This window comes from Tachyglossus aculeatus, chromosome 4 (genome assembly GCF_015852505.1).
Source record: "Tachyglossus aculeatus isolate mTacAcu1 chromosome 4, mTacAcu1.pri, whole genome shotgun sequence".
NCBI classification, from domain to species: domain Eukaryota; kingdom Metazoa; phylum Chordata; class Mammalia; order Monotremata; family Tachyglossidae; genus Tachyglossus; species Tachyglossus aculeatus.
In genome coordinates, this window is record NC_052069.1 from 81,493,270 (window position 1) to 81,507,639 (window position 14,370).

At 45.8% G+C, this 14,370-nt stretch overlaps 1 protein-coding gene across 1 annotated transcript in view; it reads left to right on the top strand.

Annotated features, from left to right (window-relative positions):
- The window catches only part of RRM2B (ribonucleotide reductase regulatory TP53 inducible subunit M2B), a 44,376-nt gene that overhangs the window by 6,564 nt on the left and 23,442 nt on the right, over window positions 1-14,370 (top strand). The window contains exon 2 of the mRNA XM_038745224.1: window positions 2,898-3,053. Within this exon, the coding sequence (XP_038601152.1) occupies window positions 2,898-3,053 (156 nt within the window). The remainder of the gene's footprint in view (window positions 1-2,897; window positions 3,054-14,370) is intronic.

Sequence of the window (14,370 nt, forward strand, 5' to 3'; positions counted from 1 at the left end):
GTGTAGCTCAAGAGGAGACTCCTATGTAATCCATAGTGGACTCTCTAGGGATATAGAATAGGGATATATATATATAGGCCTCCAGGAGGCCTTCCCAGACTGAGCCCCTTCCTTCCTCTCCCCCTCGTCCCCCTCTCCATCCCCGCCATCGTACCTCCTTCCCTTCCCCACAGCACCTGTATATATGTTTGTACATATTTATTACTCTATTTATTTATTTTACTTGTACATATCTATTCTATTTATTTTATTTTGTTAATATGTTTGGTTTTGTTCTCTGTCTCCCCCTTTTAGACTGTGAGCCCACTGTTGGGTAGGGACTGTCTCTGTATGTTGCAAACTTGTACTTCCCAAGCGCTTAGTACAGTGCTCTGCACACAGTAAGTGCTCAATAAATACGATTGATGATGATGATATAGAAGCCCATTTCAAAGTGGCTTAGGTCAGTGTTCTCAAACTTTTCTGTCCACGGACTGTGTCAGAATGGCAAAATGCCTCTTTTTTTTAATGGTATTTCTTGAGCACTTACTATGTGTCAAGCACTGTACTAAGCACCTGGTTAGATACAAGCAAATCACATTGGACAGCAGCATGGCGTAGGGGATAGACCATGGGCCTGGGAGCCAGAAGGTCATGGGTTCTAATCCTGACTCTGCCACTTGTCTGCTGTGTGATCTTGGGCAAGTCACTTCACTCCCTTCAAGGCCCTACTGAGAGCTCACCTCCTCCAGGAGGCTTCCCAGACTGAGCCTCTCCCCCTCGTCCCCCTCTCCATCCCCCCCATCTTACCTCCTTCCCTTCCCCACAGCACCTGTATATATGTGTATATTTTTTTACATATTTATTGCTCTATTTATTGATTTATTTTACTTGTACATATCTATTCTATTTATTTTATTTTGTTAGTATATGTGGTTTTGTTCTCTGTCCCCCCCATCTCGACTGTGAGCCCACTGTTGGGTAGGGACCGTCTCTATATGTTGCCAACTTGTACTTCCCAAGCGCTTAGTACAGTGCTCTGCACACAGTAAGTGCTCAATAAATATGATTGATTGATTCTCTGGGCCTCAGTTACCTCGTCTGTCAAATGGGGATGAAGACTGTGAGCCCCACATGGGACAGCCTGATTACCTTGTATCCCCTCCAGCGCTTTGAACAGTGCTTGGCACATAGTAAGCGCTTAGCAAATGCCATTATTATCATTTGTTTATTATTTAACAAATGCCATAATTATTTTTATTAGTACTATATCCCACATGGGGCTCACGGCCTAAATCCCCACTTTACAGTTGAGAGAAACGAGGCACAGAGAAGTGAAGTAGCTTGCCCAAGGTCGTACAGCAGACAAGCGGTGAAACTGGGAGCCTGATCTCCCGCTTTTCCCTCTCCTCCTCCCCTCCCCATCATCCCCCTCCCTCCCTCCGCCCTACTCCCTTCCCCTCTCCACAGCATTTATATATATTCGTACATATTTATTACTCTATTTTATTTGTACATATTTACTATATTTATTTTATTAATGATGTGTATATAGCTATAACTCGATTCGGATGGTATTGACACCTGTCTACTTGTTTTGTCGTCTGTCTCCCCCTTCTAGCCTGTGAGTTGGTTATTGAGTAGGGACCGTCTCTATATGTTGCCGATTTGTACTTCCCAAGCGCTTAGTACAGTGCTCTGCACACAGTAAGCGCTCAATAAATACTATTGAATGAATGGATTAGAACCCAGGTCCTCCTGATACCCAGGCCTGTGCTCTATTCAATAGACCACACTGCTTCTTCTGTTTTCTTCCTCTCCCAGAAATTCCTCCGACTGAGCCCCTTCCTTCCTCTCCCCCTCGTCCCCCTCTCCACCCCCACATCTTACCTCCTTCCCTTCCCGACAGCACCTGTATATATGTATATATGTTTGTACATATTCATTACTCTATTTATCTATTTATTTTACTTGTACATATCTATTCTATTTATTTTATTTTGTTAGTATGTTTGGTTTTGTTCTCTGTCTCCCCCTTTTAGACTGTGAGCCCACTGTTGGGTAGGGACCGTCTCTATATGTTGCCAAATTGTACTTCCCAAGCACTTAGTCCAGTGCTGTGCACACAGTAAGCGCTCAATAAATACGACTGATGATGATGATGATCCTCTGCCTCCTGGAACTTCCACTTGATTTTCAGGTTCCAGCTCTGACAAGAGGCTTCTTGCCAGAGAGAAATCTGCGACACTGAGAAGAGCCTTATCCATTGATAATGGCATTAATTATGTTCATTTTGGTCACCTTGTAACCTCCCCAGCACTTAGAACAGTGCTCTACACATAGTAAGCTCTTAACAGATGCCAACATTTTTTTTTTTTTCATTTTCCTCGGTTTGTAGCATTCTCAGATTAGTATTCGCAGTCGTTCCTTACTGGCCTTTACAGAACTTGGCTTCGTAAATTCTAGCAGACCTTCCCTTTTGACCAAGGTCACTTCTGGTGCTGTTCAGCCTGGGCCAGGCAACGTCTCTCACCACCCGATCCTCCTCCTCCGAACTTCCACCTGCTGTTGGCCGTGTCCTTCCCTTGGCTCCGCTTCCTAATTCTCTTGCTATCCAGCCCCCATCCCGACTGCCATTGACTTCTTCTTCTCCAGCCCCTCAGCACCCGGCTCTTGGGCCACTCATCCTTCCCGAAACTTTCACTACTGAAGCTGGAAGCACCTCTTTAATTCCCCGTATGCTGTGGAAGGCTCAGAGCGGTCACCAGAAGGAAGAGTTTGGGAAAAGTTTGGAAATGATGGAACAGGTCAACTTTGACGTGGTAGAAGCTAAAAAAAAAAAAAGAAACCGTTAAGCGTTAAAGGGAAGACTGTGCAAATATTCATTAAAGTGTGCGTTTGGACTTTCTTCTTTAAAGGATGTCTCTTCAGATCCTGTTGAAAACGGATTGCAGCCGTGTGAGGAACCTCTCCTCAGAAAGAGTTCTCGGCGATTTGTCATCTTCCCGATCCAGTACCCTGAAATCTGGAAAATGTATAAACAAGCACAGGCATCTTTCTGGACGGCCGAAGAGGTAACAGCCACTACTTGCTTTGTCACTCATATAATTCCGCACACGGGGAGAGCCAGTTATCACCCCAGGCTCAGGGTCCCTAGACTGCCCTGCTTTTACAAGGGGTCTGTGGTCTCTGCATCCTTTTCCTTCAGCCCCCATCCGAGTATTTTCTTTCTCTAATTCCTTCACCTGCAGTCAGTCCTTTGCAACCAGTCTTTTTCAGATCAGAGCCCTGCATCAGCTAGGGTCTAAGCCTGCCGACGGCCTGTATTTATTACTCTATTTATTTTATTTGTACATATTTATTCTATTTATTTGATTTTGTTGATATGTTCTGCTGTCTGTCTCCCCCTTCTAGACTGTGAGCCCGCTGTTGGGGAGGGACCGTCTCTATATGTTGCCAGCTTGGACTTCCCAAGCGCTTAGTACAGTGCTCTGCACACAGTATGCGCTCAATAAATGCGATTGAATGAATGACCAGCTGGCACTACCAACCTGTACTCAGTTGGGTTGAGGTTCAGGGAGCCCCTTGGTCATTTCAGGCCAGAAGTGCCAAGGTGGGTAAGGATGGGACCAGTCCCCGAGGAACTTGACCCACACAGGTCTCCTTCTCAGTCCACAGTGGGTGTATCATCATCATCATCATCATCATCAATCGTATTTATTGAGCGCTTACTATGTGCAGAGCACTGTACTAAGCGCTTGGGAAGTACAAATTGGCAACATATAGAGACAGTCTGTTTCCTGGGCAGGGTAGCTTCAAAGAGCCCAAGATAACTAGTAGCACTTTTCCTCATCTCCCACTCCCATCTGCATCCCCCTGCCTTCCCCCCTTTGCCCTTTCCCCTCCCAGCCCCAAAGCACTTATGTACATATCTGTCATTTTATTTCTTTGTGTTGCTAATAATAATAATAATGATGATGGCATTTATTAAGCGCTTACTATATGCAAAGCACTGTTCTAAGCACTTGGGAGGTTACAAGGTAATCAAGTTGTCCCCTGGGGGGTTCACAGTCTTAATCCCCATTTTCCAGATGAGGGAACCGAGGCCCGGAGAAGTGAAGTGACTTGCCCAAAGTCACACAGCTGACAGTTGGTGGAGCCGGGATTTGAACCCATGACCTCTGGCTCCAAAGCCCGGGCTCTTTCCACTGAGCCACGCTGCTTCTCTTGATGTGTGTCTCCCTCATGGGCAGGGAATGTCACTGTTTACTGTTGTATTGTACTTTCCCCAGTGCTTAGTACAGTGCTCTGCACACTGTAAGCACTCAATAACTATGAACAAATGAATGAAGGGGGAAATGGCATGTGCCAGTAGTGCCTATGGAGTGGGGAAATCCCTTTCTGCTAGGTAATTCATTCATTCAGTCGTATTTATTGTGTGCGGAGCACTGTACTAAGCGCTTGGAAAGTACAATTAGGCAACAGATGGAGACAATCCCTACCCACCAACAGGCTCACAGTCTAGAACACTTGGACTATATCCAGTATGGGAAGAGCCTGGGATTAGGAAGCAGTTTTCCCTTTCTCCATCCCCTCCCTGTACCAAGAGAAGCAGCGTGGCTTAGTGGGTAGAGCACAGGCCAGGGAGTTAGAAGGACCTGAGTTCCAATCCCAGCTCCTCCACTTGTCTGCTGTGTGACCTTGGGCAAGCCGCTTCACTTGTCTGGGCCACAAGTAGCAAAAGTAAAAAAGGGATTAAGAGTGTGGACCCCATGTGGGACAGGGACTCCCCTTTTAGACTGTGAGCCCACTGTTGGGTAGGGACTGTCTCTGTATGTTGCCAATTTGTACTTCCCAAGTGCTTAGTACAGTGCTCTGCACATAGTAAGCGCTCAACAAATACGATTGATGGTGATGATGATGATGAGGGACTCTGTCCAACCTGATTAACTTGTATCTATCCCAGTGCTTAGAACAGTGCTTGGCACATAGTAACCACTTAACAAGTACCATTATTATTATTATTCTCTCTTCCCCCCAACAACCCAAGGCAGCTTTCCCAATTTTTCCTGATTATTTCAAGCTTTCTGATCCCCTCAACTCTAAGAGGAAACCCTCAACTCTAAGACAAAATAGGGGAATGGATTCCCTTCCCCAAACCCTCAGCAGCTCCTGTCATTACCCATTTTTCAAACAGTTTTTTCTAAGACAGATGTGCAGAGGTGCCAGCTTTTCATTTTGAGCCGAGGTACAAATTTCAATCAGTAGCATTCATTGAGTACCTACTGTGTGCAGTACACTTGGAAGAGTACAGTAAGATGTAGGATCAGAGATAGATGATTCCTGCCCTCAATCAGTCAATTGTATTTATTATTTACTGCGTGCAGAGCTCTGTACTAAGCACTGGGGAGAGTATAATATAACAGAGTTAGTAGACGTGTTCCATGCCCACAAGGACCTTGCAGTCTAGACAGGGAGATAAACATTAAAATAAATTACAGATGTATACGTAACTGCTGTGGGGCTGAGGGATTAAAGGGACGAATCCAGATGGAAGCGTGTTACAGAAGAAAAAGGGGGTAGGGAAAATGAGGGCTTGGGGAAGGCCTTGAGCTTACAGTTGTGTGGAGACAGTTAATTTAAATTATAGATAGAAAGAAGTAATAGACTGAAGATTCATTCATCCATTCATTCAATCGTATTTATTGAGCGCTTACTGTGTGCAGAGCACTGTACTAAGCACTTGGGAAGTACAAGTTGGCAACATATAGAGACGGCCCCTACCCAACAACGGGCTCACAGTCTAGAAGGGGGAGACAGACAACAAAACAAAACATGTGAACAGGTGTCAATTCATCAGAATAAATAGAAGTAAAGCTAAATGCTCATCATTAACAAAATAAAATAAATAGAATAGTCAATATGTACAAGTAAAATAAATAGAGTAATAAATCTGTACAAACATATATACAGGTGCTGTGGGGAGGGGAAGGAGGTAGGGCTGGGGGGATGGGGAGGGGGAGAGGAAGGAGGGGGCTCAGTCTGGGAAGGCCTCCTGGAGGAGGTGAGCTCTCAGTAGGGCTTTGAAGGGAGGAAAAGAGCTAGCTTGGCGGATGTGCGGAGGGAGGGCATTCCAGGCCTGGGGGAGGACGTGGGCCGGGGGTCGACGGAGGGAAGATGAGTGACACATCCAAGCATTTTGGCACTACATAAATCCTGGAATGCTTATCATCATCATCATCAATCGTATTTATTGAGCGCTTACTATGTGCAGAGCACTGTACTAAGCGCTTGGGAAGTACAAATTGGCAACATATAGAGGCAGTCCCTACCCAACAGTGGGCTCACAGTCTAAAAGAAGGACTAAGAAGGACTAAGGACTGTCCTAAGCCCTTCTGCTTAGGACAGAAGGGCTGAATTGGCAGTTGGAGGATTAAGGTGGCGAAATGAGAGATTAATCGGGGAAGGCCTCTGGAGGAGATGTGATTTCAGCCGGTCTTTAAAGATGGTGAGAGCCTTGGTTGGTTGAATATTAAGGGAGAAAGTGTTTCACATAGTGGGAAGGGCGTGAGATGGAGACACAGTGAGTAGCTTAGCTTGAGAGGAAATAAGAGTGTGTGCTGGGGTGTAACGGGAGAAGAGAATGGTTGAGAAGGAAGGAGAAAACAGATTGAGTGCTCTAAAGCCAGTGGTATTGAGGTGGAATGTTATCCATTCACTTTTATTTACTGAGCATGTATTGAGCTCCAGCGCTTGGGAAAGTACAGTACAATAGTAAAGTGACATTCCCTGCCCACAATGAGCTTACTGTTTAGGGGCATAGCTTTCAGAGACAGATGCCCTGTTATGATTTCCATTGCGGACATGATCACATCCCTGGCTGGAAGGAAGAAAGCCCCTCATGGAGTCACTAGCCCCCCAAACTCCAGTCTGAGCCCAGAACTCAGTACAGAAGGGACAGTGAGAAGTAGGGAGTCCCTTGCCTGGACCTCTGGGCAGCCCACTAGAGAAGCAGCGTAGCCTAGTGGATAGAGGACGGGCCTAGAGTCAGAAGGACCTGGGTTCTAATCTCAGCTCTGCCACACGTCTGCTGTGTGACCTTGGGCAAGGCGCTTCGTTTCTCTGTGCCTCAGAGAAATGGGGATGTGTAAAAAGGGGATTGAGACTGGGAGCCCCATGTGGGACAGGGACTGGGTCCAACCTGATTAACTTGTATCTACCCCAGCGCTTAGAACAGTGTCAGGCTCATAGTAAGCAAAGCAGCGTGGCTCAATGGAAAGAGCCCGCGCTTGGGAGTCAGAGGTCACGGGTTCTAATCCCAGCTCCACCGCTTGTCAGCTGTGTGACTTGGGGCAGCTTCTCTGGGGCTCAGTTACCCATCTGTCAAATGGGGATGAAGACTGTGAGCCCCACGTGGGACAATCTGATCACCTTGTATCTACCCCAATGCTTAGAACAGTGCTTTGCACATAGTAAGTGCTTCGCAAATGCCATCATCATTATTAAGCGCTCAACCAGTGCTACAGTCATCATCGGTACCATAATCACTAGAGGCGAGAGGACTCCCCATTGCCTCTTTTAGACTGTGAGCCCGCTGTTGGGTAGGGACCGTCTCTATATGTTGCCAACTTGTACTTCCCAAGCGCTTAGTACAGTGCTCTGCACACAGAAAGCGCTCAATAAATACGATTGATTGATTGATTGCCTCTGCTGAGCTCCAGAGCCACACTGACCGAGGGGAGAGGAGCTGCCAACTCAGCCCCAGAGCCCAGGGAGGAACAGGGACCGTCTCTATAGGTCGCCGACTTGTACTTCCCAAGCGCTTAGTACAGTGCTCTGCACACAGTAAGCGCTCAATAAATACGATCGAATGAATGAATGAATGAAGAGAAGCCCTGGCAACAGTTGGGGCCGGGGGGCGGAGGCTGGGCCTGTTGGCAGCGGGTAAACCACAATATGTTTTGTTGTCTGTCTCCCCCTTCTAGACTGTGAGCCCACTGTTGGGTAGGGACCGTCTCTATATGTTGCCAACTTGGACTTCCCAAGCGCTTAGTACGGTGCTCTGCACACAGTAAGCGCTCAATAAATACGATTGAATGAATGAATGAATGAAGGAGGACCCCAGCTCTGACCGAGCACTCACTGTTGCGGAGCTGAAACTGTAAAACTTAGCAGGCCGGCTCTTCCGGGACAGCTGCTTCTGTGCACCTGAATGTCGAGGCGAGCAACAGTGCAGCCGCCTGTAACCTTCTGCACAGAAAGGGAAGTGGCTGAAATCAATCAATCAATCAATCGTATTTATTGAGCGCTTACTGTGTGCAGAGCACTGGACTAAGCGCTTGGGAAGTACAAGTTGGCAACATATAGAGACGGTCCCTACCCAACAGTGGGCTCACAGGGGACTGCGGGCAGGGGTTGAGGGGGTACTGTAAAGATCCCCCAAAGGTAAATCCTTCCAAGCTATCCGCTCAGAAATATCCTTTCCACACTAGGGGCAAGATTTTTTTAGCTCTACTTTCGACCTGCTTTTATTTTTTAGCTAGTGTTCTCCTAAATTATGTGCTTTTACCCCTGATTTCCCCTTCAGGCATTTGTTCAGTACCGGTAACCTCAAGGAGTTTAGTAATGAAGCAGGTGTTTAGGGGTAGGAGCTAATATCATCTCTGGCTTTTGGGGACCTTTGCATATTCGGGGGATTGACTATAGACTGTAGGCTCTTTGTGGGCAGGGAACGTATCTTGATTGTTGTATTGTACACTCCCAGGTACTTAATGCAGTGCTCCACAATCAATCAATCAATCAATCCTATTTATTGAGCACTTACTGTGTGCAGAGCACTGGACTAAGCGCTTGGGAAGTACAAGTTGGCAACATGCAGAGACAGTCCCTCACACAGTAAGCACTCAGTAAATAGGACTGAATGAAGATTTGGGGGATTTAAAATATTAACAGAATTTTTTTTTTGGTTCAGGTAAGAAGTAGTTCTATATGCCAAGTTATTTTTCAGCAATTAGATCCCTTTTTGGTATTTTGAATTCTACAGATGCTATGCAAATGCTTGATCGTCCAACTATCACTTGGCAAACGGTGCACTGTTATGTTTAAACCTGCCCTTTTTGGAGCTTGAATGGCCGATATCCATCCCAAGACTTTTTCAGACCTTGGTTTTTAGATGGCTGTAAGTGGAAAGAGAGTCATGTTGACACAAAGCAAAAACTGACCACAGGAGCCAGTTACCCAAGGAAACTCCAGTCTCTTTCCTGCGTAGGGAGAAGGGAAATCCTCCAGGAAAAAAAAAAAAAAAAATCAAAATTTGGATGCAGTTTGTGACGCAACCTTCCAGACTATCTCATTCCAAAACAGATATGCAAAATCAGTGAATGTCAACTGTGGTAAAAATTAGGATGGACTTGTAAATTTTGTACCAGCGTGGATGTTAAGAAAAAGATAAAAAATTATTTTAAAATCATTTTTTCAGAAGCAGCAAGGGCTAATGGAAAGAGTCTGATCCTGGGATTCAGAGGACCTTGGTTCTAATTCTGGCTCTGGCACTCTGCTGTTGTGTGACTTTGGACAAGTCACTTCTCTGTGCCTCAGTTCCTGTGCCTGTAAAATGGGGATTAAATACATGTTCTCCCATCTACTTAGACTGTGACTCTCAAGTGGGTCAGGGACTGTATCCGATCTGATTATTTTGTTTCTACCCTTGTGCCTAGTAGAGTGCTTAGCACCTACTAAGCTCTTAACAAGTACCAAAATTATCATTATCATCAACTCAAATTATTTTTAAAAATTACAGGGAATAGAAATTTAGTTTAAAACCTCTAATACCCTTAAAATTTGTATTTTACGTCAGTCAATGGAATTTATTGATTACTTAGTGTGTGCAAAGCACTTGGGAAGAGGACAATACAGCAGAGTTGGTAGACATTCCCTGCCACAAGGAGCTTACAGTCTGGAGAGGGAGACACATTAAAGTAAATTGCAGAGAGGGGATACTTTTTTTAATGACTATTCATTTAAGCACATACCATGTGCTAGGTACTGTACTAAATTCTGTGTTAGATGCAAGATAGTTGGGTTGGATGCAGTCCCCCTCCCACATGGAGTGTACGGTCTTAATTCCCATATTACAGATGAGGTAACTGAGGCACAGAGAAGTAACTTGCCCAGGGTCACACAACAGACAAGTGTAAGACTTAAAATGAATTCCTTGGCTCCTTCTGAAATCTTAAAGAGACAGAAGAGACGGGCTTTTTGTTTAGATGGCATCAGCCCACTTGGAACTGAATTGGAGCCATTTCTTTATTTGTTTCCCTCAAAGCCGCCCAACAGGCTTCAGAAATTGAGCATATTCAGTCACAGTTTTCTTAAGCAGTCTTTGAACAATGAGCTACCCATATCTCATTATTCATGTACTGAATTTATAGCTTCTCTTTCCCATCTCATTCACTAATCATTTATGCAACACCTGATAAGCTTCTATCTATCCCAATACTGAGTACAGTGCCCGGCAGGAAGTAATAACAATAATAATGATAATGGCATTTGTTAAGTGCTTTGCTATGTGCAAAGCACTGTTCTAAGTGCTGGGGGGATACAAGGTGATCAGGTTGTCCCACGGGGGGCTCACAATCTTAATCCCCATTTTACAAATGAATCAATCAATCAATCAATCAATCAATCGTATTTATTGAGCGCTTACTATGTGCAGAGCACTGTACTAAGCGCTTGGGAAGTACAAATTGGCATCACATAGAGACAGTCCCTACCCGATAGTGGGCTCACAGTCTAAAAGGGGGAGACAGAGAACAGAACCAAACATACCAACAAAATAAAATAAGTAGGATAGAAATGTACAAGTAAAATAAATAAATAAATAAACAGAGTAATAAATATGTACAACCATATATACATATATACAGGTGCTGTGGGGAGGGGAAGGCGGTAAGGCGGGGGGATGGAGAGGGGGACGAGGGGGAGAGGAAAGAAGGGGCTCAGTCTGGGAAGGCCTCCTGGAGGAGGTGAGCTCTCAGGAGGGCCTTGAAGGGAGGAAGAGAGCTAGCTTGGCGGATGGGCAGAGGGAGGGCATTCCAGGCCCGGGGGATGACGTGGGCCGGGGGTCGATGGCGGGACAGGCGAGAGCGAGGTACAGTGAGGAGATTAGTGGTGGAGGAGCGGAGGGTGCGGGCTGGGCAGTAGAAGGAGAGAAGGGAGGTGAGGTAGGAGGGGGCGAGGTGATGGAGAGCCTTGAAGCCCAGGGTGAGGAGTTTCTGCCTGATGCGCAGATTGATCGGTAGCCATTGGAGGTTTTTGAGGAGGGGAGTGATATGTCCAGAGCGTTTCTGGACAAAGATAATCCGGGCAGCAGCATGAAGTATGGATTGAAGTGGAGAGAGACACGAGGATGGGAGATCAGAGAGAAGGCTAGTGCAGTAGTCCAGACGGGATAGGATGAGAGCTTGAATTAGCAGGGTAGCGGTTTGGATGGAGAGGAAAGGGCGGATCTTGGCAATGTTGCGGAGCTGAGACCGGCAGGTTTTGGTGACGGCTTGGATGTGAGGGGTGAATGAGAGAGCGGAGTCGAGGATGACACCGAGGTTGCGGGCTTGTGAGACGGGAAGGATGGTAGTGCCGTCAACAGAGATGGGAAAGTCAGGGAGAGGACAAGGTTTGGGAGGGAAGACAAGGAGCTCAGTCTTCGACATGTTGAGCTTTAGGTGGCGGGCGGACATCCAGATGGAGATGTCCTGAAGGCAGGAGGAGATGCGAGCCTGGAGGGAGGGGGAGAGAGCAGGGGCAGAGATGTAGATCTGGGTGTCATCAGCGTAGAGGTGATAGTTGAAGCCGTGGGAGCGAATGAGGTCGCCAAGGGAGTGAGTATAGATTGAGAACAGAAGGGGACCAAGCACTGAACCTTGGGGAACTCCCACAGTAAGAGGATGGGAGGGGGAGGAGGAGCCTGCAAAAGAGACTGAGAAAGAACGACCGGAGAGATAAGAGGAGAACCAGGAGTAATGAAGTAACTGAGGCACAGAGAAGTTAAGTGCCTCTCCCCCTCGTCCCCCTCTCCATCCCCCCATCTTTCCTCCTTCCCTTCCCCACAGCACCTGTATATATGTATATATGTTTGTACATATTTATTACTCTGTTTATTTATTTTACCTGTACATATCTATTCTATTTATTTTATTTTGTTAGTATGTTTGGTTTTGTTCTCTGTCTCCCCCTTTTAGACTGTGAGCCCACTGTTGGGTAGGGACCGTCTCTATGTGTTGCCGACTTGTACTTCCCAAGCGCTTAGTACAGTGCTCTGCACACAGTAAGCGCTCAATAAATACGATTGATTGATTGATTAAGTGACTTGCCTAAAGTCACACAACTGACAAGTGGCGGAGCGGCATTAGAACCCACGACCTCTGATTCCCAAGCTCATGCTCTTTCCGCTAAGCCATGCTAAGCGCTTAACAAATACCACATATTATTATTATTATCTTTACCAAGTTGTCCTAGCCTGTGAGTTTGTCTTTAGACTGTAAACTCAATATAGGCAGAGAACGTCTGCTAGTTCTTTTTTATTGTACTCTCTCGAGCGCTTAGTACAATGTTCTGCACACTGTAAGTGCTTAGTACAGACCATTGATTGATCGATCAATTGATTGGTTGTAGCGGCCTTTCAAAGAGGGAAAAAATTTCTTGTAAGCGTGGAACCAAATATTGGGTCAGGGTGGTTACTTGCACCTGTCTTTACCTAACCACTCTGTGGTTTGAAAAAAAACAACCAAAAATGTACATTGTTTGATCTTTGGTTGGGGTCGTATCACAGCCCGGGTTCATTCTGTGAGCCAGAGCAGGCAGACAGGATTTCTTTGAAGCTAATGATGAGTTAGGAGAGAAAGTATATTTCATATACTTACAAATATATATAAATATATTAATATATATTATACATGCCATATATATTATATATATTAATCTATATATTATATATAAATATATAGACTTACATTTCATAGAGAAGCAGCGTTGCTCAGTGGAAAAGAGCCCGGGCTTTGAAGTTAGAGGTCATGGGTTCAAATCCCAGCTCAGCCAATTGCCAGCTGTGTGACTTTGAGCAAGTCGCTTAACTTCTCTGTGCCTCAGTTACCTCATCTGTCAAATGGGGGTTAAGACTGTGAGCTCCCCGTGGGACAAGCTGATCACCTTGTAACCTTCCCAGCGCTTAGAACAGTGCTTTGCACATAGTAAGTGCTTAATAAATGCCATTATTATTATTATTATTATTATTATTATTATTATATTGGAGAAGCAGTGTGGCTCAGAGGAAGGGGCCCGGGCTTGGGAGTCAGAGGTCATGGGTTCTAATCCCAGCTTTGCCACTTCAGTCAATCAATCGTATTTATTGAGCGCTTACTGTGTGCAGACACTGGACTAAGCACTTGGGAAGTCCAAGTTGGCAACATATAGAGACAGTCCCTACCCAACAGTGGGCTCACAGTCTGAAAGCGGGAGACAGAGAACAAAACCAAGCATACTAACAGCTGTGTGACTTGGGGCAAGTCACTTTACTTCTCTGGGCCTCAGTTCCCCCATCTGGGAAATGAGGATTAAGTCTGTGAGCCCCATGTGGGACAACCTGATTACCTTGCATCCCCCTAGTGCTTAGAACAGTGCTTGGCCCATAGTTAAGTGCTTAACAAATGCCATTATTATTATTACATTTCCAGTTTTGTGCCATCAGAATCCACATAGAAAAAGGACCCCTGATTTTTAGATTTCTTGAAATCTAAAGAATCTAAAAATCTAGAGAAGCAGCGTGGCTCAGTGGAAAAGAGCCCGGGCTTTGGAGTCAGAGGTCATGGGTTCAAATCCCGCCTCCACCCATTGTCAGCTGTGTGACTTTGGGCAAGTCACTTCACTTCTCTGGGCCTCAGTGACCTCATCTGTAAAATGGGGGTGAAGACTGTGAGCCCCCCCGTGGGACAACCTGATCACCTTGTATCCTCCCCAGCGCTTAGAACAGCGCTTTGCACGTAGTAAGCGCTTAACAAGTGCCAAAATCATTATTATTATTATTGAAATGGAGTCATTTTGCGGGGAAATAGTCAGTCAGACCAATTGTCCCATCAGCCTACTATTCCGTCCCCAGCCGTGGCATCAAGGGAGACTCAGAGAATGTGGTGATAATTAAGTGCTTATTATTTGCCAAGCACTGTATTGACCACAGGGGTAGAGACGTGGTAATAAATGGGGCACAGTCCCTGCCCTACAAGGAGCTTACAGTCTATGTAAGAGGGAGAACAGGTTTTTAGCCCCTATTTTACAGGAGAGGAAACACCTCGATTTTCCCAAGGTCACACAGCAGGCAAGTGGGAGAGCTGGGATCAGATC